At 39.5% G+C, this 21,932-nt stretch overlaps 1 protein-coding gene, 1 long non-coding RNA gene and 1 pseudogene across 2 annotated transcripts; 2 read left to right on the forward strand and 1 right to left on the reverse strand.

Annotated features, from left to right (window-relative positions):
• Positions 1-4,024: 4,024 nt before the first annotated feature.
• Positions 4,025-5,690, forward strand: LOC131790211 (uncharacterized). Its single transcript, XM_066164029.1, has 2 exons — positions 4,025-4,340; positions 4,833-5,690. Exons 1-2 carry the CDS (start codon positions 4,025-4,027, stop codon positions 5,141-5,143), a joined length of 627 nt encoding a protein of 208 aa, XP_066020126.1. The 3' UTR covers positions 5,144-5,690.
• Positions 5,691-6,023: 333 nt separating this feature from the next.
• LOC131791292 (tetratricopeptide repeat protein 28-like) lies at positions 6,024-19,665 on the reverse strand (annotated as a pseudogene).
• LOC136279795 (uncharacterized) lies at positions 18,453-21,486 on the forward strand. The gene is made up of 2 exons (XR_010717002.1): positions 18,453-18,543; positions 20,890-21,486. It is a non-coding gene; the product is annotated as an uncharacterized lncRNA (long non-coding RNA).
• The last annotated feature ends 446 nt before the right edge of the window (positions 21,487-21,932 follow it).

Raw genomic sequence — 21,932 nt, forward strand, 5'->3', positions numbered from 1 at the left:
ATCCGTTGCTTTGTTTTTATTAGTATAAGGTTTTTTTAACATAAACGTGTAACAAGTAACGGATCCGTTCCGCGCAAGTTACACAAACAGCAAAACGAGAAAATTTAGTTAATTTGTTTTTCTATTTCTTTCATAGACAAAAATAAACATTTCAGCTTGGCCAGCTTGAAAAAATAAAAATAAAAAACTGGCCAGTATGCTTCCTGAACACTACGGTCTTTGATAGGAAGAACTCAATGGGATGATAGCTCTTACGGTAAACGGTTAATTTTTTTCCCATTTTAAAGCTGTCGGTTAACCCAAAATGAAACAAAATAACACATTGTACTGAGAAGATAAACATGTACGGTGATTTTTTCTTACGACCAACGGTTAAAATTTGTCAAGTTTTTCGCCTGATGGTTTTTTTTAACGATAGGGACTGGATAACCCTATTGAATCCGCCTGTCAACTGTTATTGAAATAACTTTTAAGCCTGTGCCTTGTACAAGCAGTAAATTTCAAAATAACTGCCCAAGGACTTTTCACTATTAAAGACCCTTTTCATTATGAGAATACGCCCATCAACTTCAACCACAAATCAACCAGGAGCCCACTAGCTCCTGCTAATCTAGGTATAAGAGGGTATTTTTGGAGGCCACGGTTTTAGTTAAAACCGTGGTTATTGTTTTACAACCACTGTTCGCAGAGTGTTGCTCACTAGTTTAGTTTTTAAATAATTAATTTAAAAAAGACGTTAATGGAGCCAAGTCATGGGTAACACTAGGTCCCCAGGGGTGAATAGAAGTGAGTAGTTCGATAAATATCCGAGGTCCATTGTGGTAGGAGAGAATTCTTACAAGGTTTCAGTCTGGAAGAAAGCGATGCTCGCGGGCTAAGAAGATACAAATACACTTGTTGTACACTTAGACTGGTCCTTGAAAAGCTCAGCAAATGAACTTGAAGACCAAAACAAACAGCCAACAAGCGATGAGTCGACTCTCAACAAATGATGGACGGAAATTTCGATTGATGACAAATTTGACGATAGTATCTCTGAAGAAACATGAGATACGATAAAAGGATTTTTTTATGCAATGAAAAGAAGATACGTATAGCTAAATGCTTGTGGGATGATTATTGCTCCTGGCATAGACTATTCCGTTGGATGTAATCTTCCGTAGAAATTATCGATAAACAGTCATAGAGAAACCAAACTGACGTGCAGTCGGCTTTGTAGAAGCATTGCACTAAAAGATGGACGCAAAAATATTTGCCTCCAAATCACGTTATCTTAATTTTTAAGAAATAAGAACATGTATCATCATGCCATATTTACCATAATGACGCTTAGCTGTACATAGTATGGAGTGAATTAAGATTTCAGTTTTTTGTTATAAGGGCGTGGGCTATCAGCTGGGCACTAACGCAAGCATTGATCTGCCTCCAATAAGCAATCAAGGTACAAGACAGTTCCAGATCATTAGAATTATCTAACCACACTTAAAAAAATGTGACAGTTACGATGTCAGAGTCTTTGACTATAAAAAAAACCGCTGTTCTTACTACCGTCATTGTAGGAAGTAACGGAAGAAGGCTATAGAAGCTTGCGCTGCACGCGCACTTGAGTGATTGAACAGAAGTCACCCCGAGTTACCGAATTCTGGATCATTTATTAGTGTCGATGTTGGTTTGAGAAAAAAATTGCAATTACATCTGTTCTTTCACGCGAGATACCTTTCGAATCAAGCTTATTCAGTCAACAGTCAATGATTGGAACCTGGGATATAAATTCTACCGTGAAGAGTAATCGTCTCTGGGATGGTGCTCTTGAGGAAGTCTTTTTTCCTCGCAGGCATTTTACTAACTTTTGAAAATCTGAGCAGAAATCATTATCAGAGTCAGATAAAGAGGATGATCTGCACTCAGATTTTGAAAAGATCAGCTTGTGACGCCCCGAACGTTAAGTTCTCGAGTTTTTACGGGACATCAGGAAAACAATAAGGATGAGGGGGAGAGGGAGAGTCCTTGTTTGACCCCAGGGATTTGTTAATTTCACCTAAGTTATCTATAGACAGCCTCTCAAAATGGAAGTTAATTTTCCAGGAATTCCTCAACATGCTTACCTAGATCAAACGTCCAAATAACAATAGACGGTGACATGGCGGGGAGAGCAGAGATACCTTTGGCGATGAATGCCACTTGGTAAAAGAAGGAAAGGGATGATACAAAAAATAACCGAGGTGGAATAGATATAATCCGGCCAAAATACTCCCCCCCCCCCCCCCCCCTCTGTCCCACTGTTTTTTCTTGGTGGCACTACGCTTTAAGAGCATGAATTTCTCAATTGCCCCCGAATTGTAACACGTACGTGTACTTACGTCACAAATCGCTCGTTGTTTTTCTTGACGAGTGTTATAGATAGTGGCGTTTGTTTCTCATTGACGCTTAAAGTTACTTCCACCTTCAACAGTTCTGTTCAAGTCTTCGCTGACCCGAACAATCAGACTACACTACGTACAAGCAAAAAGACAGTGCAGAGGGAACATGCTTATCATTACTATTTGCATTATAGGGAAACAGCCTTAGTCCGTGAAACAAAGCAACAGGACGAAAATGTAAAGTAAAAAAAAAAAAAAAGCGCAATGAGAGCAGTGTTGGGTCACGCGAATAACTTTCCAGAAAATTATTTTCAAGATCAGATGAACATTTTATTTGTTATGGCGTATCATTTGATGTTTAATTGTGGTAAAACTTCTAAGAACCCTTTCATCGAGTGCACGCTTAAAGTCATACCCTAAGGGAAGGGAAACTAAACGAGGGGAACTAAAACTTATTGAAAATATTCGAATTCCCCTCGAGAAATCGAATTTCATTCAATCCAATTTCGCAGAGGATGTTATAAACAATGATCACCTACAACCGCATCCGACCAGAAAATCACAAAGCATGAGCTTCGAATCCTTCATTTTTCAGGGTAATCGCTAAACAAGATGTTACCGGGATGAGTTCCATCATCAAGGCCCGGTTTTTCAAAGGTTGGATAACGCTATCCACTGGATAAATCGTTATCCGGTGGATAGCGCAGTACGTTTTCTTAACAGTTATCCACTGATTTATCCGTTAGATAGCGTTATTCACTCTTTTAAAAACCGGGCCCAAATCTATAACAAAGGACATTCTGTTACTGAATTTTTATTTTCACATGAAATCAAAGTCAAAGAGATTACAATAACTTTCTGAGTCAATACTGTGCCTAACTCGCTACAAAAACTGTCCCAATAAAAAGGGCTTGGTGAAAGAAGAATCCAACTCGAGGAAATTTAAAAGACCCAAGGATCTTGATGATGATATCAAAACTATCTTCTAAGCACCAAAAACCAAAAACTAAAAACTATAATAAAGATAATGAATATGAAAGCGATCTCCGCTGTAATGAAGTTAACATGAAGTATATATATACATATATGATTGTCATATATTCACAGCTGTAAACTACAAACTTTAACATTCAGTTTGCATAGAAACTCCCTTGGTGCTATTATTAACCGACAAAGGAAATTGCAACTTAAAAATAAATTCAATTTTACAATGAAAATGAAAGAGGGTGTGAATGGGGTTAACCGACTAGCGACAAAGGGCGTAAAAAATTACTGACTACCGACGAAACGGGGAAAAAATTACCGACTAGCGACAAATAAATTCTAACCGACAACCGACATGGTCAGACGTGATAGGGATGTTTGTATTCAGAAAGAACAGCATTTTGATGATTTCTAGCTCAGAAAATCCTTCTTCACCCGACGAAACCACATTAATTCCAAATTTAGCCGAATTATAGAATTTCTTGTCTTCAAATTACTTTAAATCCACGGGATCCTTCTCTTCGGTGAGCAGCGTGGGCTCATTTCTAGAACAGCGGCTCGTAATGGGGCTGACAAGACGCCATGCTGTCTCATTTCAAGAACAGCGCATCACAATCGAGCCGACAAGACGCCCTGCTGTTGTCTTTTTATTGCTCGTTGTTTGTTCATGCGGTCGGGTCATGACTGGGATTGCTAAAGTCATCGTGGGTTTTTTTCGAAAAGGTGAAGAAGTCGCCATCGAACGTCATCGAAGCAGGGTCCCAGTAGACAAAGAAGCTCATAGAGGAGTATCTGAACTAAAAAAACATCTTACGGAGTTTTTAGGACTAAAGGAGCAGGCACATCAATATGGAATTGGCGGATTTTCGTTAAAGTTATTTCGCCTGGCGAAATCGCCTGCAGGCAAATGCGAAAATTTTGCAATTGTGACGGATGGGCAATGGCAGCTTGAACTTCCAAATTCAATATCGGATGAAAGTAGCAGTGAGCTCAACGGTAAGTGTGGAACGCGTGCAGCGGAGTTTGATGAATCACTTTAGTTCTGTAGTTAAATATTAAGCTCAAATATTAATGTGGTTAAACTCTGGTTCCACCGTTTTTTGTTTGTTGTTTTGTGGAGCGGAATGTTTTTTTTTTCTTTTTCACCGTCCATTTGAATGCGAAAATTGAGAAGAAAAATCTCTACAAAGAAGTAGCGAGTAAATCAGTTTATAAGCTTCTTTCTGATTAATTGGTGAATGAACAACAGTGTAGCTTAACATATTAAAGACCCCGTTTATTTATACACGCCCTTAAATTTATTCGTTTCTGAAAACCAGACGTTCAAATAATATTCAATTCTCTCCTCGAGGGAAGCTACGCACGAGAGATTTCGCTCGATGTGCACGTTTTATACATCTTGACGAGCATTTGCTGATAAGAACTGTGTAAGTTTCTCAAAAGCCTACTAAAGAGAAAACTTAAAACACACGGTATTTAATATTTTAGTACACATTATCCAAGAGGTCACAAACTGGACCGGAAAGCCAGTAGTGTTGCTGAAGGCGCCGGCTACATCTGATAAAAGCAAGCAGAAGTCAATGAACGACACTGAGAAGAAAGGTGACGCGTCAAAAGTGAGAAGGAAACGGAAATCACGAGAAGAAGCAAAAGAAGATGAAAATCTGGCAAAGAGGATCATGACTGAAGGAGGTGACATCGAGAGAAACGAAAGGCAACAAGGAGACCTTCAAAAGTTTCAGGATGGTAGGGCTGAATTAGCACTTGTAGTTCGTTTACCTGATTTTCAAAAGTCATAAATTTCGCTACTTTGGAAATTCTGCGGTATTCCTTGTTTATAAACACTGCCTTGTTTATACAACGAAAAACGCTCACTTGGTGCGTTTGCTATGTAAAGATAGTTTCTTTTAAATTCCGGCTAAAAACTGTATTATTATCACTTTGATGGGCATTGTGGCGCATTTTGCGTGCTAAAATAAAGAATTTGCCGGGCTAAAATGTATTTTTAAAAATAAACCAAGACAACCAATGTTCGCGCCATCTTCTTGTAGCGTTGGTAAAAGAAACCGTGGAGCTATTTTTAAAGCCCAAATCATGGCTGAAAACACAGAAAACAACAAAAAATTTGTAAATTCTCAATCTTCTCAGGTAGGGAAGAAGATCTTAAAAAGTTAGATGAGACACAAGACTCATGCTCATTCAAACAAATCGAAGGGATATGCTCTGTAGACAAGAACTTGTTTGTTACAGATGTTTCCGCTGGAAAACTGAAGATAGTGACGAGCCTCTCAGAAATGGTATCTTTTCTGGGGATTCTTGGCTCCCTTTACGATACCTTTGGAATTCGTTCTAAGGGTATGAAACCAGACGGAGTGTCCTTGAAACAAGTAAAAGAGAACGTGACAAAGATTGACAGCTATGTAAAAGACACTGTGAGTAAGGTGAAAGAACGCTACCAGTTGAGCGAGACGTCTCCAACCAATGGTCCACAGGGAACTGTATCACAGAAGACGCAAGTATCTGTGTCTTTGCTTAAAAAGGGCATAGAAAGGCTATACAAGAGCGTGATGGACATTAACCCCCAATTTGTAGATGATCTACTGCTCGAAACGTTGCTCACAACAGAAGTGGAAAATTTGCACGCTGTTTCGCACCTTAAACACGAGACATTTACGGTACTCACATATGCCCAGGATTTTGGAACAATTTGCAAGGAATCTCTGAAGCGCACATCTAGATGGGAAGCAAAGTACTACACGCATGACAAATCCTACTATCCGGTACCTCAATCCGCCATGCCCCTTTCTGCTATAGCTACGATGACACCTTTGCCAAGTGAGGACATAACACCAGGGATGGAAGGACAGATCAAAGAATTCTCCCGATGATCACTACTTCTTCTCTGGCACATGGCAGTGGATCGAGCGTCCTCTTCTCGAAAAGAACCCCCTCCAAACATGGATCACCCACGAGGAGAACACTTTTCTCATTGTGAAAGTCATCGGGGTGATCGTTTATCAACTTCAAAGTAGTCAGGGACGGAATCGATCGCACTCGGAAAGAGTCACACAAATAATTTGACTCGAAATCCATCAATGCAGCAAAAGGGACTGACCACAATGAACTCTCGGGAACAAAGATAAGTTCACTTCCATTGACGAGATCACCAATCGGCTCAATGATAACATCATACAAAATCCGTAAAGCAGTTTTCGGTGAGCATTCAGTAGAGAAATAAGCATGACCTGACCTTTTCTTCACCAATTCGTCAGTACAGGGCTCATCAAGAGAGCGATCTTCGCATTTAATAACACCTCTTTTAAACTCTCTTGATGCTGTGTTCATTAAGCTTCCAATAAAGGTATTGACATCTTCGAACGAGCCATAATTACTTATTTCAATACTTCTCAATTGAATATCTTGAAAGCTGTTAATAAACCAGTAGAATATCTTGCGTTCCTTATTATCTACAGCCATAAAAACTGTATTTGAAACAGCACCGCTTACAAGAACGTCAAAATCAAAATTCCTTAGGGTGTGAGGCCGAGGTTGTATTTCTTTTAACCCATATGTAAGACAAATCAGATCATTAAGAGCCTGTGCACGTCCTTGTTCAGCAGATAGAAAGGCATCCAAAATTTGATTTTGTTCTAATTGAAGACGCCACAAACAAGTATATGCGTTTCTTTGCATGTCGCGGAAGCTAATCTTGCAATCATCTCTGAACCGCAGATTGGCTCGGATGGCATCAAAAATTATCACACAAGAACGACATAGGTTAACAGCTCTTTCTAGATCTCCCAACCCCCAATAAACATTGGCCAGATTACCGTAGCTGGTTCCCTCTCCAGCCTTGTCTCCCACTTCTTTGGCAATTTTCAGATGACTTTCATGATACTGGATGGCTCTCTCGAACTCTCCTAGGCTATGATAAACATTGCCGAGATGGCAGTAACTCTTTCCCTCTCCAGCCTTGTCTCCCACTTCTTTGTCAATTTTCAGATGACTTTCATGATACTGGATGGCTCTCTCGAAATCTCCTAGGCTATCATAAGCAATGCCGAGATTTCCGTTACTCTTTCCCTCTCCAGCCTTGTCTCCCACTTCTTTGGCAATTTTCAGATCACTTTCATGACACTGGATGGCTTTCTCGAAATCTCCTAGGCTATCATAAGTATTGCCGAGATTGCAGTAACTCTTTCCCTCTCCAGCCTTGTCTCCCACTTCTTTGGCAATTTTCAGATCACTTTCATGATACTGGATGGCTCTCTCGAAATCTCCTAGGCTATCATAAGCATTGCCGAGATTGCAGTAACTCTTTCCCTCTCCAGCCTTGTCTCCCACTTCTTTGGCAATTTTCAGATCACTTTCATGATACTGGATGGCTCTCTCGAACTCTCCTAGGCTATGATAAGCATTGCCGAGATTGCAGTAACTCTTTCCCTCCCCAGCCTTGTCTCCCACTTCTTTGGCAATTTTCAGATGACTTTCATGATATTGGATGGCTCTCTCAAAATCTCCTAGGCTATGATAAGCATTGCCGAGATTTCCGTAACTCTTTCCCTCTCCAGCCTTGTCTCCCACTTCTTTGGCAATTTTCAGATCACTTTCATGATACTAGATGGCTCTCTCGAACTCTCCTAGGCTATGATAAGCATTGCCGAGATTGCAGTAACTCTTTCCCTCTCCATCCTTGTCTCCCACTTCTTTGGCAATTTTCAGATGACTTTCATGATACTGGATGGCTCTCTCGAAATCTCCCAGGCTATGATAAGCATTGCCGAGATTTCCGTAACTATTTCCCTCTCCAGCCTTGTCTCCCACTTCTTTGGCAATTTTCAGATCACTTTCATGATACTGGATGGCTCTCTCGAAATCTCCTAGGCTATCATAAGCATTGCCGAGATTTCCATAACTCTATCTCTCTTTAACCTTGTCTCCCAATTCTTTGGCAATTTTCAGATCACCTTCATGATACTGGATGGCTTTTTTGAAATCTCCTAGGCTATCATAAGCATTGCCGAGATTGCAGTAGCAGATTCCCTCTCCAGCCTTGTCTCCCACTTCTTTGGCAATTTTCAGATCACTTTCATGATACTGGATGGCTCTCTCGAAATCTCCTTGGCTATGATAAGCATTGCCGAGATTTCCGTAACTCTTTCCCTCTCCAGCCTTGTCTCCCACTTCTTTGGCAATTTTCAGATCACTTTCATGATACTGGATGGCTCTTTCGAAATCTCCTAGGCTATGATAAGCATTGCCGAGATCGCAGTAACTCTTTCCCTCTCCAGCCTTGTCTCCCACTCTTTTGGCAATTTTTAGATGACTTTCATGATACTGGATGGCTCTCTCGAAATCTCCTTGGCTATGATAAGCATTGCCGAGATTGCAGTAGCAGATTCCTTCTCCAGCCTTGTCTCCCACTTCTTTAGCAATTTTCAGATGACTTTCATGATACTGGATGGCTCTTATGAAATCTCCTAGGCTATCATAAGCATTGCCGAGATTTCCGTAACTCTTTCCCTCTCCAGCTTTGTCTCCTACTCCAATAGAAAAACGCAAATTGTTCGCATAGAGGAAGATCTTTTGAACAGCTTCTTGAGGTAGCTGCTCGTTGATATGTATATCCTAAGGTTTGAAGTTATAAGTATTTAAATCGTTTATATGCATTTTTACCCCTTGGCTTACTTATCCTTCATTACGTTTCTTGATCGCTTATCATTTGAACCAGACTTGCCTACGGTGCTACTCAATTTATCCAACCAAGCCAACCGAGTGTGGACTGCGAACATTTGTCCTTGAGCCTTTTCATCAATGAAATGTAAACTGCCTTGACCCAGTGGACGTTGTTTTAGGTTTACAAATGATAATATCTTTGAAGTTAGCCAAACACTTACCTTCAGAGTTTACGAAAATTGAGTAAATAGATTCAATAATAACGAATAGTCAATAAACAATATGAACAGCGCACAGCTTACGACCTCTGTGAAACACAACTGCTCAACCGTCTTAGATTTCAGACATAATCTAGGTATCACAAACATAACAACCACCTTCTTAAGTATATCTATCGCTCTTCCATACGACCGTCCCTCTCCGTGTTACCTCTTAATTTTCATTGAATTTTAAAGCCGTAAACATTCTCTTACCTCGATTTTTGCTTTTTTTTTGTCACGGTTAGTATTAATCTCCTTATTAACTCTCGTTTCATCTGTTGCATCAGTTGGTTGATTATCACACTCGGTCCACAAATCAAGTGACTTCTTATTGTTATTGTTAATCTTCAAAGGGTCAAGTCAAATAATTTGCCTTCTAAAGAGTTTTGGGTCAGTTCTGTTTACACTAAAATTTCAAACCCAACCCGATTCATGGCAGCATTCACTCCGGTGAAATGAAAATTGGCAGAAGTAGCAGCGGCGGCAGTGGCACTAATTGGCACCACCATCGCCAACATCACCACCACTTCTAGCACCACTGCCAGCGCAAGAAGCACTATTACTATATTCCCATTGTGATCGCTAGTGCAACCTCAAGGACAACTTTTCACTGCCTATGCCATTTCGTAAGCAACTCTCAACACTGATACCAACAACTGTCACCGCCACCGCTGGTACAATACGAGTGTTTGGAGTCAGCCGCACATTTACATCTATTCAATGTAAGCCCTATTAGACAAATCCTTTACCTGAATGGGTGAGTTTAAAAAACTCTCCGTGTCTGTGAACTACTCTTCAATTCCTTCATTTTACTCAGGCATCACATTAAAGGGTTAAACTAGGGTTTATAAGCCGACAACCCAGAAGTACAGGTATATTTTTGCCCAAAGTGGAATAGGAGGTTAGACAAAAATTGTGCCGTAAATTCTCATGGCCTAGATCAGTTGTGTTGATGAATATAGAAGCTTATATGTAAACTTGCGCCTGACTCCTCACTCTTCCGGTGACTGGAGCTGGCAATGACATTGCCAGCGATGCAAGCAATAAGGTTTTAATACCAGTGATAGGACATGAGAGAAAAGAAATCACAGAGCTTTGACTTTAGGATTAAGGTTCGATAGGAATTTGGAGTTGTTTGGCACCCACTGTGTATTATGGTAAGAGCTGATATAATTAAGGGTATTATTCATGTAAACGTTTGAACCCAGTACTGTTTAAGATGATTTCTGTTGTTGTTGCCGTCTTCATGACAGGTCGCCCGGTTTCTTGAATTCGTTTATTTATTAGAGTTAACAGCATATGGGAACCGATTACTTTTCGCTTTTAAACATGAGTAATTAAATGAAAGGAATCTCCAACGCAATATTGGCTTTTTCTACATTCGTCAAAGGATACTGCCAATCCTTTCTGACACCAGGTAATGCCTTCTTGATACAGGTGTTGCTGTACGCATGCACTGGCCCCTAAAATAAATTGAAAAAAATTGTATTAAGGAAGATCATTTTTCCCATTGCGGATACTAAAACACCTCAACTTGAACTTCTATTTTGATCTTACAAATCTCAACTTTATTGATGTCTCGCAATCAAAGGAAATTTACCAGACTCGAGACAGAGTATAATGTGCAGACTGGTGAAAAAAATGAGAGTTGTACATGGGTACGCGTAGATATAGAATTTCTCTCCGAGGGGTCAACGCGATAGCCTATGAGAGAAAACAGGGGAAGAGGTGGGGATGTCGGGTTGAACACTCGAGGAGAAGTTTCATATCTACGAGCAACCACCTATTATTTTGTTTGTTATATAAACATGATAGTCTTTATTGACAATAAAAGTCGACTTCATCAATGAATGAAAAAAAAAAAAAAAGATCCTCGATGCCCGAAAAAAGTCAAAGTGCGTGGGCAATAAGGCTTCTCGCAATTTTACACGTGTGCTGTTAGGGCATTATCCACGCCTGGAAATCCTTTTAAAACATCGCTGTTTAAATAATAAATGTGATGGTACAGCAGCTTTTTTTTATTAAACTGTCAGAACTTACAACTTAATTTAAAACAATTTAAGAGTAGGAGAATTACTTTTCAAAATGAAAAATTTGGAATTTTCATTCTGCTTTTGGAAGAAGGTCTGTATAACGGAAAGTCGAAATTGAGCCATAACGATTAAATTAAATTAAGAAGATCAGACAATGTTGCACCCCAGTACAAGCTGTTTGCCTGAATGGTCAACTGGTCAGAAGTCCAACCTTTCGGTCATTCTCGGAGACAATTCCTGTATGTCTCAGGAAATGCATAGAACTTACCGATTTCTATTGCTTCAATGGAAGTCGGTGCCAATTGAACAGACACTGTAGCATCATCCAAGGCTTCTCGAAAATTTCCTAACAAAATAATTTCATGTGAATTCTCAACTTTCAGAATTGGAGTCTACTTTATACACAGCAGCTAATAATGTTTTTTCAGTGCTTGATAAGTTGCCAAATTAGCGAAAAAGTCTTGCAAGAGCATCTGAATTTCGGTCTGTTTGTTTTCGACCTGTTTTTCTTATATCCGATTGGCTAGTTTGAGGTTCACAATTTTTAGTGTCGGGTTTTATCTCATCTTTAATTCGCTAGCGGACGAATAGAAAATTGGCCAGAACGCGTGACGTTGGTGACGGGGCCGTGCATTGAGCCTTTGACTGAGATTGCTGCAAACGCAACAAAAGATTTCCTTCACGCACTCGATTCGAACTGTAAATGATTGTAATGAATCCCTATCAAAATGAATACAAAATTGGTTAATCATGATCGATCAGTTATTACCCAAAAGGAGCTGAGCCGCTGCTCTGCTGCTATAGAGTTTGGCGTTTAGCTCGATATCTTTGCACAACACTTGCAGTCCCTCCGAGTAAAAGTGTATTGCATTGTTGGTTTCCCCTTTCCTGTGCTCGTTATCGCCTTCTTTCAAGTACACCTCCGCCATCGCTAACAGGAAAGTAAAAAACATCCATGATATAGAACATAACTGAATAGGGATGCACAGAATAGTAGCCTGACATAAACAGATGTGTAAAATATCTAGGAGAGCAGCATTCTGAATTGGCTGTCAAACGTTGAAGTCATTTTGTTGACTTGCAAAATATATTTGCATTTTTCCTGTTACATGATGACTAGGCGGTACAGGTCCTTTTGTGTGCCTCTCTTTTTTGGTTGTTATTGTTACCTTTTAAGGTTGCATCATCAAATTGCGATGTACCATCGGACGGTGAAACGGCCAGAACGTCTATAACGAGAGAAAAATAATCAGACAAGTATATGGTGGATAAGGATCTTTCTGATCTCTCTGTCGGTCTCGAATCACTGTGGCGCGATTGTTCAACCACTGAACAGTTTCAAACCTAAAATGTACCAAACCAGCTGAGATGTAAAAAATCACATACGCTGCAACATTTGCCAATATTGACAAATACTGATAAGTTAATTCAAAACAACGCGTATCGTGGTATTTGGAAAAATACTCAAACTCTATCTCCAGTGTTTGATATATCTTTCCCATCAAAACTAAAATTAAGATCTAGAAGTGGCGAAATAAGATTGTGAAAAAGTACGCCGTTTAAAGAAGATTTCCAATCACACGCTACGGTACCGACAGTGTTATTAAACACTGATTAACGAGTTTAACGAACAGATGTATGTTGATCTTATCGACAAAATCAGCAAAAACGTCAGGTGCTGGACTCTAATCGAGGTGGGAGTGAGAGGAAGAACGATAGAGATCTGAAGATGGACAACAGAAAAGTGGATAAAGAGGAACTGATTTACCTGGAGAGAGGTACTGGGGACAAATTGTAAAAAAAATTGCTCTGGTGGTCCCTTTTCATAACGTTAGGAACCCGAAGGTTCAATAGTTTTTCGAAGTTTTTGTTTCGTTTTGTTTTGCTTTTATGTTCCTTACGAGATCACATTCAATGTTTCATATAGTCTGAGAAATACGCTATCCTAAAAGTTGGGTTAGGTCAGGCAGTTCATAATTTCATACTTCCAAATTTTTCTCTCAGTAGAAGAGTTTTGGCGTGGAACTGAGTTTCCCTTTAACTCAAAAGTTGGCATCTGAAACATGATAATAAATCAGACCATAAATTCACGTTGTGACTATGACTTGTAAGACTACCTTCCTCACCTGCTTGAATATCATCAGCTAAATTCAATTTTAAGTCAATGGATCTGACCTGACGTTCCTCTGCAACTGGAAAAGAAAGCATCACGTTTATGGTGAGACCATTACCCTTAAAAAACAAAACCTTTCACGAGTATTTCCCTTGTGGTTTTACTTTTATTTATCATCATGCATGAGAAAAACTGTCAAATAATGTATTTTGTCAATCAAGCCCCAAACTGGAAGTGATGATCATGTGACATTTTCCAAACAGAAGGTTGACTGTAATTAAACTGTTTTTCCCTCTTACCTTCTGTAGATTTCCCATCTTCAACATTCACCTTACCACCTTCCGCCATCACTGAAAGAGAACCAATTACTCTAAAACTTAATATCAATTTTGGGCACAATCTTACAGGCTTTGGTTGTAAATCGATAAGGACGGCTTTCAACATCAATGGCTCTTTCAGCCGAAAATTCAACATAATCATTACTTTGTTCACCCGTCATTTGTTGATTTTTCATAATTATTTTTCTGATAATGATATAAATGGGTGAAAACAATCAGGACCGGATTCCACAATAGTTGCGGAAAGAAACGTCAAGGCTTTCACTGAAAATGAAACTCCTAAAGAGTAAGAGAGGGAGGGGTTCATTCGGTGAATTAGGGCTATTATCGCAGGGTTGGTAACATGGATTATGAACCACAACAAACCTCTGTTATTCAGAGTGAACTGAACGAACTTGACGCACTAGCGTTAGATAAGTCACATGACCTGTCAACCTAAAGGAAAAAACACGCTATTTTAGTCCTTAACAGCAAAACTAATGAGCCACAATCAGGCCAATGGTTGAGAAATATGATTGTAAAAGCACAAGACTCAATACTTGGAGACAGAATAACATTTTTAAGGGGTCAACAAAAGTGTAAAGAGCTAACGACATCAGTCATAATGTTCGAAATGTTTGAAAACAGGTTAAGTAAAGTAAATGTTTCTAACCCAGTTTCTAAGGTTCGCCATAGCACACGCTATGCGTGCGTGTGCGCCCATTGGTACCGAGAGTTTGTCAAGTGAACTTCGGTTGCACGTAGATAACTTTTCAACCGGAAAAAGAAAAAGATCACAAGATTCGCTTCCTGACAAAGCCTTATTTGGAAAGATTGACTCTTTAACCATTTTCGCAAAGAGGATTTCAAGGGACGTCATCCCGTGTACTATGGGTCTATCAAAAGACATCAAGTCGCGCTGTAATTGGGGGTTAATTTAGTTTGAAATTTAATCAAATTTAACTCCTCTCCTCCCTGTACTACAGCTACATATACAAGAGCGTAAGTGGATCGGCGCATTGGGAATTATCACCTCTTAAGTGCAAAAGCGGTATACCTCGGGGCTTGAAGGCTCCCTAAACTAACATCCAAACGCAGACCAGGCGACGTCAAGTGTTTATCCTAGGGATCTTTTGAGCAAGGTTAAATGTAGGTCAACAGCGAATTCACTCAATTGACACCATCGCTCAAATCCGGAATATAATTATAGTACAGAAGAATATGTACTTCAAAAAACCTCTGAGAAAAACTTGGGCTAATTTAACACATGTTACTGGAATCGCTCAAAGATAAATGCGTGAACAGCTTTATTTGCGACGATGTTTAAAGATTATCTGAATTCGAAGGTAATAAACACTTTCGCTACAACTAGATCCTTGTCTTTCAAGTTGAACCACGTGGTAATCAAAAGTGTTCTTATAAAAGCCTGAGTAAAAGGAACATGCCGTGTCCACAATGAAACTTTCCTAAAAAAAGACCCATTTTCGAGCACTACTATAGTGGGCTTCTCATACGCTGCGGAAGTTTATTGAAGATGTCAAGCGTTACTGGGAAATTTCCCCGAAAGTTGCGAAAAGGGGGTTCCCCTTCATTAGAAACCGAAACCGGAACTCATGACGTCACGCATTCCTCCACAAAAAAAACTACTAAGGTTTATCATCCAGGTATTTGGAAATTTCGCCTCAGAAAGCTTATTGCCCAGGTTTTCTGAATTTAGTTAAATAAAATGCAAACGCAAATTTTATTTTGGTCCAATGGACGACTAGCTTAGAGTTATTTCTGTGATATTGGCAAGGGAAACTTTACAGCTTGGTTTCGCTGACAGAAAATGAACGACAATGTGTCAATACTGGCGGTTTTTCTTTAATTCTACCCAAATGAAAAATCTAACTGTCAGTTTTGGTGAACAAAAAATACTCCAACAGCATTTAGAACTAAGGGGGTATAAGTTTCTGAAGAAACTGTGGTGCTGCGTCGGTGGGAGAGTATAGCAGGTAATTTAGTGTTAACAACTGAGTTGAAGACGTAAATTGGCCACCATAAAAAGTAAAAAAGCGGACGTTTCGAGCGTTAGCCCTTCGTCAGAGCAATTGACGAAGGGCTAACGCTCGAAACGTCAGCTTTTTTACTTTTTACGGTGGCCAATTTACGTTTTCAACTCAGTTGCTAACACTAAATTACCAGTATTTAGAACTGTTTATTGTGTCAGATCCACGATAATCCGTGAAATATCAGCGGACGATGTATCCAACGATTTACGTAGGTAAAGGTGCAATGAACACCTGCTTTGATGTATTAGGACTGGTGAAAAGAGATGTAACTAAACTTGCCATTCATCTACAGTTTTCCTCGCCCTAAAGACGATTGCGGTAAATGTGACCCTGCATGCGTAAATTAAAATGTATCCTGACCGGGGCACAGTTATGAATGAGATCAATGTCCTCGACTCTTCACCGAATAATTAAAATTCTGTGTAAACCTACACTGCTAAACAAAATTAAAGGCCGCCCCAAGATTGTAAACTGACAGAATTCCACTATTTTTATGGTCTTCAATGAAAGAGAGGTTTGCTAAATGAGGTAATATTATAAATTTGCGGACATCTGTAACTGCAACTACGTATATGTCGCCAAGTTTTCGGGAGGGCGAGTTTAATCACATCTGCTAGTCCTCATACTGCAGCCAAAATCTTACCCCGGAGTTCCCGAGTTCCTTTTTTAGTTAACTACATGCAGGATTCTAGAAATATCTCACTGCATCTATGGACTTGCCTAGAGGCACCTACGTTTGCGTTGCCGAGCTATCGAGACGGCAAAATCATTTAATTACATATACAATAACCAAAATCTTACCTCAGCGTTTCCGACTTTATTTTCAATTTTTTTTTTCTTTAATAGCCTTCACAAAGAGTCCAAGAGAAAAGCTGATATACTAAACTCACAGCAAGAGTTCCGTTTCAAGACTATGCAAATATCCACAGTAAACGGTTGAATATGAGCGAACAATCAAACCAACCATTTATGCAGGGAAGTTTGGAATGAAGATTTGGAGCGTTATGGGATATAATTACATTTAAATAAGAACTTTACCCTATAAAGTGATAATCTATCGTCTGTACAATCCTCGCCATGTTAACTCAGATCTCTTTTCAATAGATAGATAGATAGATAGATAGATAGTTTATTATCAAGAACCTTGCAGCCACAGGCTGAATTACGTTTGATTTACAATAAAATATATACTACAAAAAATACATGGCTAAGAAGAACTAATTAAAAAGAAAAAAATATATAATTAAGAGAAAAACAATATTACATCATTGCTTTATGGACATAGTGATGGATAAAACTATTTCGAGTACGAATGGTGTGGAGGCGCCGTGTAGTAAAAGAGTGCTGACTCCTTAAATTGACTTCGCACTCATTTTTGGGAGGTAGTAAGCTATAGAGCTTGTGCGAGGGATTAGACAGGATGGAATTAAAAAGCTTATCACATAAGAACTCGCGGCGGTTGTGTAAGGGAACTAGACCAGTCAAAAGAAGCGCCTCATTGTACGAACAATCTGGATAGATAATACGTAAAGCTCGCCTTTGACATCTCTCAAGATCTACTGAAAGGTATTGCGGGAGGCTATGATGATAAACAGGGCATGCATATTCAGTGACAGGCCTAATACAAGTCAAATAGAAGAGCAAAAGTTCCTCTGACTTGACTTGTGCACGCTTAAGCTGACGCAAAAAATACAGGCGCTTGTTTACTTTCTTTACAACTTCGGATACGTGATTATTCCACGTAAGATCGCAAGATATCTGCAAACCTAAGATCTTTGCTTGCTCTACACACTCTAAGTCCTGATCATTAACCTTAATTGGATCAAAGTTCTTTCTAGAGTGACTGAATGTTATGCGCAGTTCCTTGCACTTGGTTTCATTTAATTGGAACTTGTCAGCAGAAGCTTGCGTCGCGAGTTCATCAACCGCTTGTTGGACTTTGCTGACCTCAGACTTCATGACTGTTTCAGAAATAGTGGAGTCATCGACATATTTCCACATGTCTGTACCCGGGATGATGAGGTCGTTTATCATAATAGTAAATAACCAGGGGCCAAGTTTTGTGCCCTGTGGGACCCCTGATGGGATGGCCCCCCACTCCGAGTAACAGTCCTGACTAAGTTTCAATAAATTCATCGACCAGGTTTATGCTCGTTTAAATTTAATGTGGCATCCTGGATCTTAATAAACCTAACAAAGCCAATTTCACATCTCCGCCGTCTGAGAATTTTACGGTGACTCTTCGCTGATCATTAAACATTGTGAGTAAAATTACAATGCTAAAGAAAACTAAAAGCCGCGCTGATATTGTGAGCAGACAGAATTCACTTACTTTTGAATTTATTCAAAGGATTCTGCTAAACAAGAAAAAATATCTACACTAGCGGACATCTGTAACTGCACAAACGTTTGTGTCGCTGAGTTATAAGGAGGGCAAGATTATCCACATATACCACAACCAAAATCTTACCTCGGCGTTTCCGACCTGTCTAGTTATCTTCGCTAGTCTTTACAGCAAGACTTTGGAAATATCCCACTGCAGCTGGTAAAATATACTTGCCGTAGAAGTATATTCAAAAGGGAAATTTCCCAACATTTTTAGGGGGCACCCCTAATTCTAGAAACTGAAAGCGGAAATCTTTGTCACGAAAAGCGTAACGCTATTATTAAGCTCATTTTATTTGCCTGCAAATGTACCTTGTCAAAAGAAGTTTCAATTTTGCTGTATGGTTTGCTTTATTGATATCAGGTAAGCGCATAAATGAAATTAAATACAAATTGACGGATTGTAGGAGTTTCTAAGTTTCAAATGCGAAGTCGAATGCTAATAAGTGAAATGGGGACAACAGCGGAAAACTTGACGTCACTGTTATAAATTGTTCTAATTTGAATTCGCTTCTGAGCTTTCGAAACAAATCTATAATTTTTTTCTAATCGTGCTTGGGTTTAATCTTAAATAATAGCTTTCTTGTGTTTCATGTCAGTTGGGTATGTTTTTTTCAGAGATTCATAGCAATTGAAACAAAGTCAGCCATTTTGTTTTTGTTAGTTAAACCTTGGACCGATTTTTCTAGTCTTACAAACGATTTGCCTTTGAAAATCACCAAATCCTCGCTTCTACGTCACCTACAAAGAATGCACGAGTTACAAATAATTTTTGGAGTCACTAAATGAAAGCAAAGTAGAGAACAGACACAGCGGAAATCATCAGTTACAATATCATTTGCTGTCTTTTCGTGTAAGGCTTAAATAAACCATAAGTTTAAAACTTCGCCTGCGATTAACAACCACAGACCGCGCGGGTTACTCCAAATATCTTCAGCTGACTGACGTTAGACCCACAGTAAACCGTTGAAACTGAGCAAACAATCGAACCAACCGTTTATATCGAGAAAATTTGGAATGTAGAAAAGGTTTGCAGCGTTGTGACTTCTGGCATGGGATGTAATCACATTTAAATAAGAAATTTACTATGTAGAGTGATAATCTATCGTTTGTACAAAACTCGACATGTTAACTCAGGTCTCTTTCCAATGAGTAAGTTCATCGACCAGATTTATGCCTGTTCAAATTAAATGTAGCATTGTGGGTCTGAGTAAACCTAACGAAGCCAATTTCTCCGCCGTCTGAGAATTTTGACAATGACTCTTCGACGAGAAATAAAATATTGTGGGTAAAATTGCAATGCTGAAGAAAATTAAAAGCCGCGCAGATATTGTGAGCTGACAAAATTGACCTACTCTTCAATTCATTCAAAGAACGATTCTGCAAAACAAGAAAAAATATCTGCTCTAGCGGACATTTGTAACTGCACCTACGTTTGTGTCGCTGAGTTATCATGAGGGCGAGATTATTCACATATACCACAACCAAAATCTTACCTCGGCGTTTTCGACTTGTCTAGTTTTGCCCACTAGTCTTTACAGCAAGACTTTGGAAATATCCCACTGCAGCTATCAAATATACTTGCCTAGGAAGTATATTCAAAAGGGAAATTTCCCAATATTATTAGGGGGCTCCCCTAATTTTAGAAACTGAAAGCGGAAATCATCGTCACGGAAAGCGTAACACTATTAGGGAGCTCACTCCATTTTGCCTGCAAATGTATACAGTGAAAAGAAGTTTCAATTTTGCTGTATGGTTTGCTTCATTAATATTAGGTATCCAGGTAACTAAAAATTAATACAAATTGACGGATTGTAGGAGTTTCTAAGTTTCAAAAGCGAATTCGAATGCCTGTCTTGTGTCTCTTCTTTGATGCTAAGTGACTGTTAGACACAGTGACCTCAAAGTGTCTCCCAGGTTACCAAAGCACGAATTAAAGGTATACCTGCATATCCTACACAGCACATTTTATTCGCAAGGAAAACGGCATTATTGGAAAAAAAAAAAAAGAACGTTACGGCCTCATTTCAGTCGAGTGTCCTTGCGCGTTCTGGGAGATTCTAATGACTTTTTCCTGCGAGGACCTGTGAGCGAGAGAACTTGTTTATAGAGATAAAAATACCTCACATATTTTATTGGGAATCACCGAAAGCAAACGAACTGTTTTTAGAGCAACCTACAGACAAACCAAAAACTCCTAGATCTTTAACATTAGTTATTAGCTTCACCCGAAATCAACTAGCCCACCTCCGTCAACCAAGGGGCCTTACCGTCACTTAAATTGTCAAAACTTCAGCCGACTGACCCAGATATTATTGACATGTAGCTTTTCCAATATGGAAACTTTATCCTTCAAACAAGTAATGAGAATGAATTAACTCATTAGCTTGGTGGTGGCCTGTAGAATCCTCTTTTTATTTTTAGGCGAGCGCAGGCAAGCGCGAAGCGAGTGGGAGGGGAGGGTAAGGGGAGGGGCTCCTTCCTCTTGCGTGTCTCGTGCGTGTTTGCCTCCGCTCGCCTGAGAGAAAAAAATGCAGAAACAAATTGACGCTTGTTCTGCGCGCTAGCTTGATAATGATTTCTTGATATAACACTAAATTTTCTTAACCTATTTTAAGGAATTATATGCTAGGTAGATGGGAGAAATACGATTCATATCCAAGGGAAACTAAGACCTGATATTCCAAAACAATACTTTGTGTTCTTGTAGAAACGCGGACATCTTCCTCAACTCAAGTGACTACTTTGTCTATCTAATCAAACATGATGGACACTCGAGACGTTTGAGAGTCACTCGCCTTCGGCTCGTGATTTGGAAGACCTTCTGGCTCAGGGACGTTCTCTCGTGGGTCGTTAAGCCTTGAGACCGATATAGCAAGAGCGGTGTAATCGACTGAGGTGGACTCAAACTGTAGTGATAAACGTCATCTTTTTTACTTGTTAAGTAAAATTTCTCGCCCAACCACCATCTCACGCGTTTGCAGCAGCTTTTTGTGAAGAGCTCCTTGATAGAAGCACGGTATTGTAAGTTGCAAAGCACGTATACCAGTGGATTTAAAAGAGGGTTGACGTGAGCCAGTAGCTCAGAGTAGAAGTATGTGTGGTCATCTTATGAGGGTGGGCCTCGTATCAGAATAAACACGCAGTAAGACGAACTATTTGTAAACTGTTTACTGCAGTGGAATAGTCCAGAGTTTCTGTTCTCTCTGTTCAGTGTTTGTGCATTTAGCTGTTACAGAATGAGAAACATTGTTTTGAGCTTAGTGTAATTTACTTTTAAAGGTATTACAATAAATCAGGAAGGAGATTGGAGTGATTCTTTATAATGCATTAAGTTACGGCGTTCTCAGCGGCCTGCTTTGCAAAAGCATTGGAAGGGGATGACATGAGCCGAAAAATCCCCCTTCCTTGTTGGCACTCAGTCCTTAGTAGCTGAGCTAACGATTCACTGCGAAGAACAAAGAATTAGCATGCATGTTTGTAGTCATTGTCACGAGCCAAAAGGAAATTAGAGAACCCACATGGACTTTGCAGAAAAGGAATTTGAGTCGTGAGCAATTGTTCAGTGTTTCACTCAATAACTTGGCCTATATTACACAAGGGATTGCGCACAATTGCTTAAAAGTGAGGTGAGCAACCGAGGTCTCACTTAAGAGAAAGAGTGGGCTGTTTTCTCGAAGAGAGTATTTTTTAATGAATTATTTATAACGCTGAATTTATTCATAATGAAGATTTATACCGCAAGAAAGAAAC

Source organism: Pocillopora verrucosa, chromosome 3, assembly GCF_036669915.1.
Source record: "Pocillopora verrucosa isolate sample1 chromosome 3, ASM3666991v2, whole genome shotgun sequence".
NCBI classification, from domain to species: Eukaryota; Metazoa; Cnidaria; class Anthozoa; order Scleractinia; family Pocilloporidae; genus Pocillopora; species Pocillopora verrucosa.

Excerpts from the sequence above, each read along its gene's own strand:
- LOC131790211 (XM_066164029.1), top strand. The coding sequence starts at position 4,025 with ATGACTGGGATTGCTAAAGTCATCGTGGGTTTTTTTCGAAAAGGTGAA. Across the intron at positions 4,341-4,832 it reads AAGTAGCAGTGAGCTCAACG|TACACATTATCCAAGAGGTC; the intron begins GTAAGTGTGGAA and ends TTAATATTTTAG.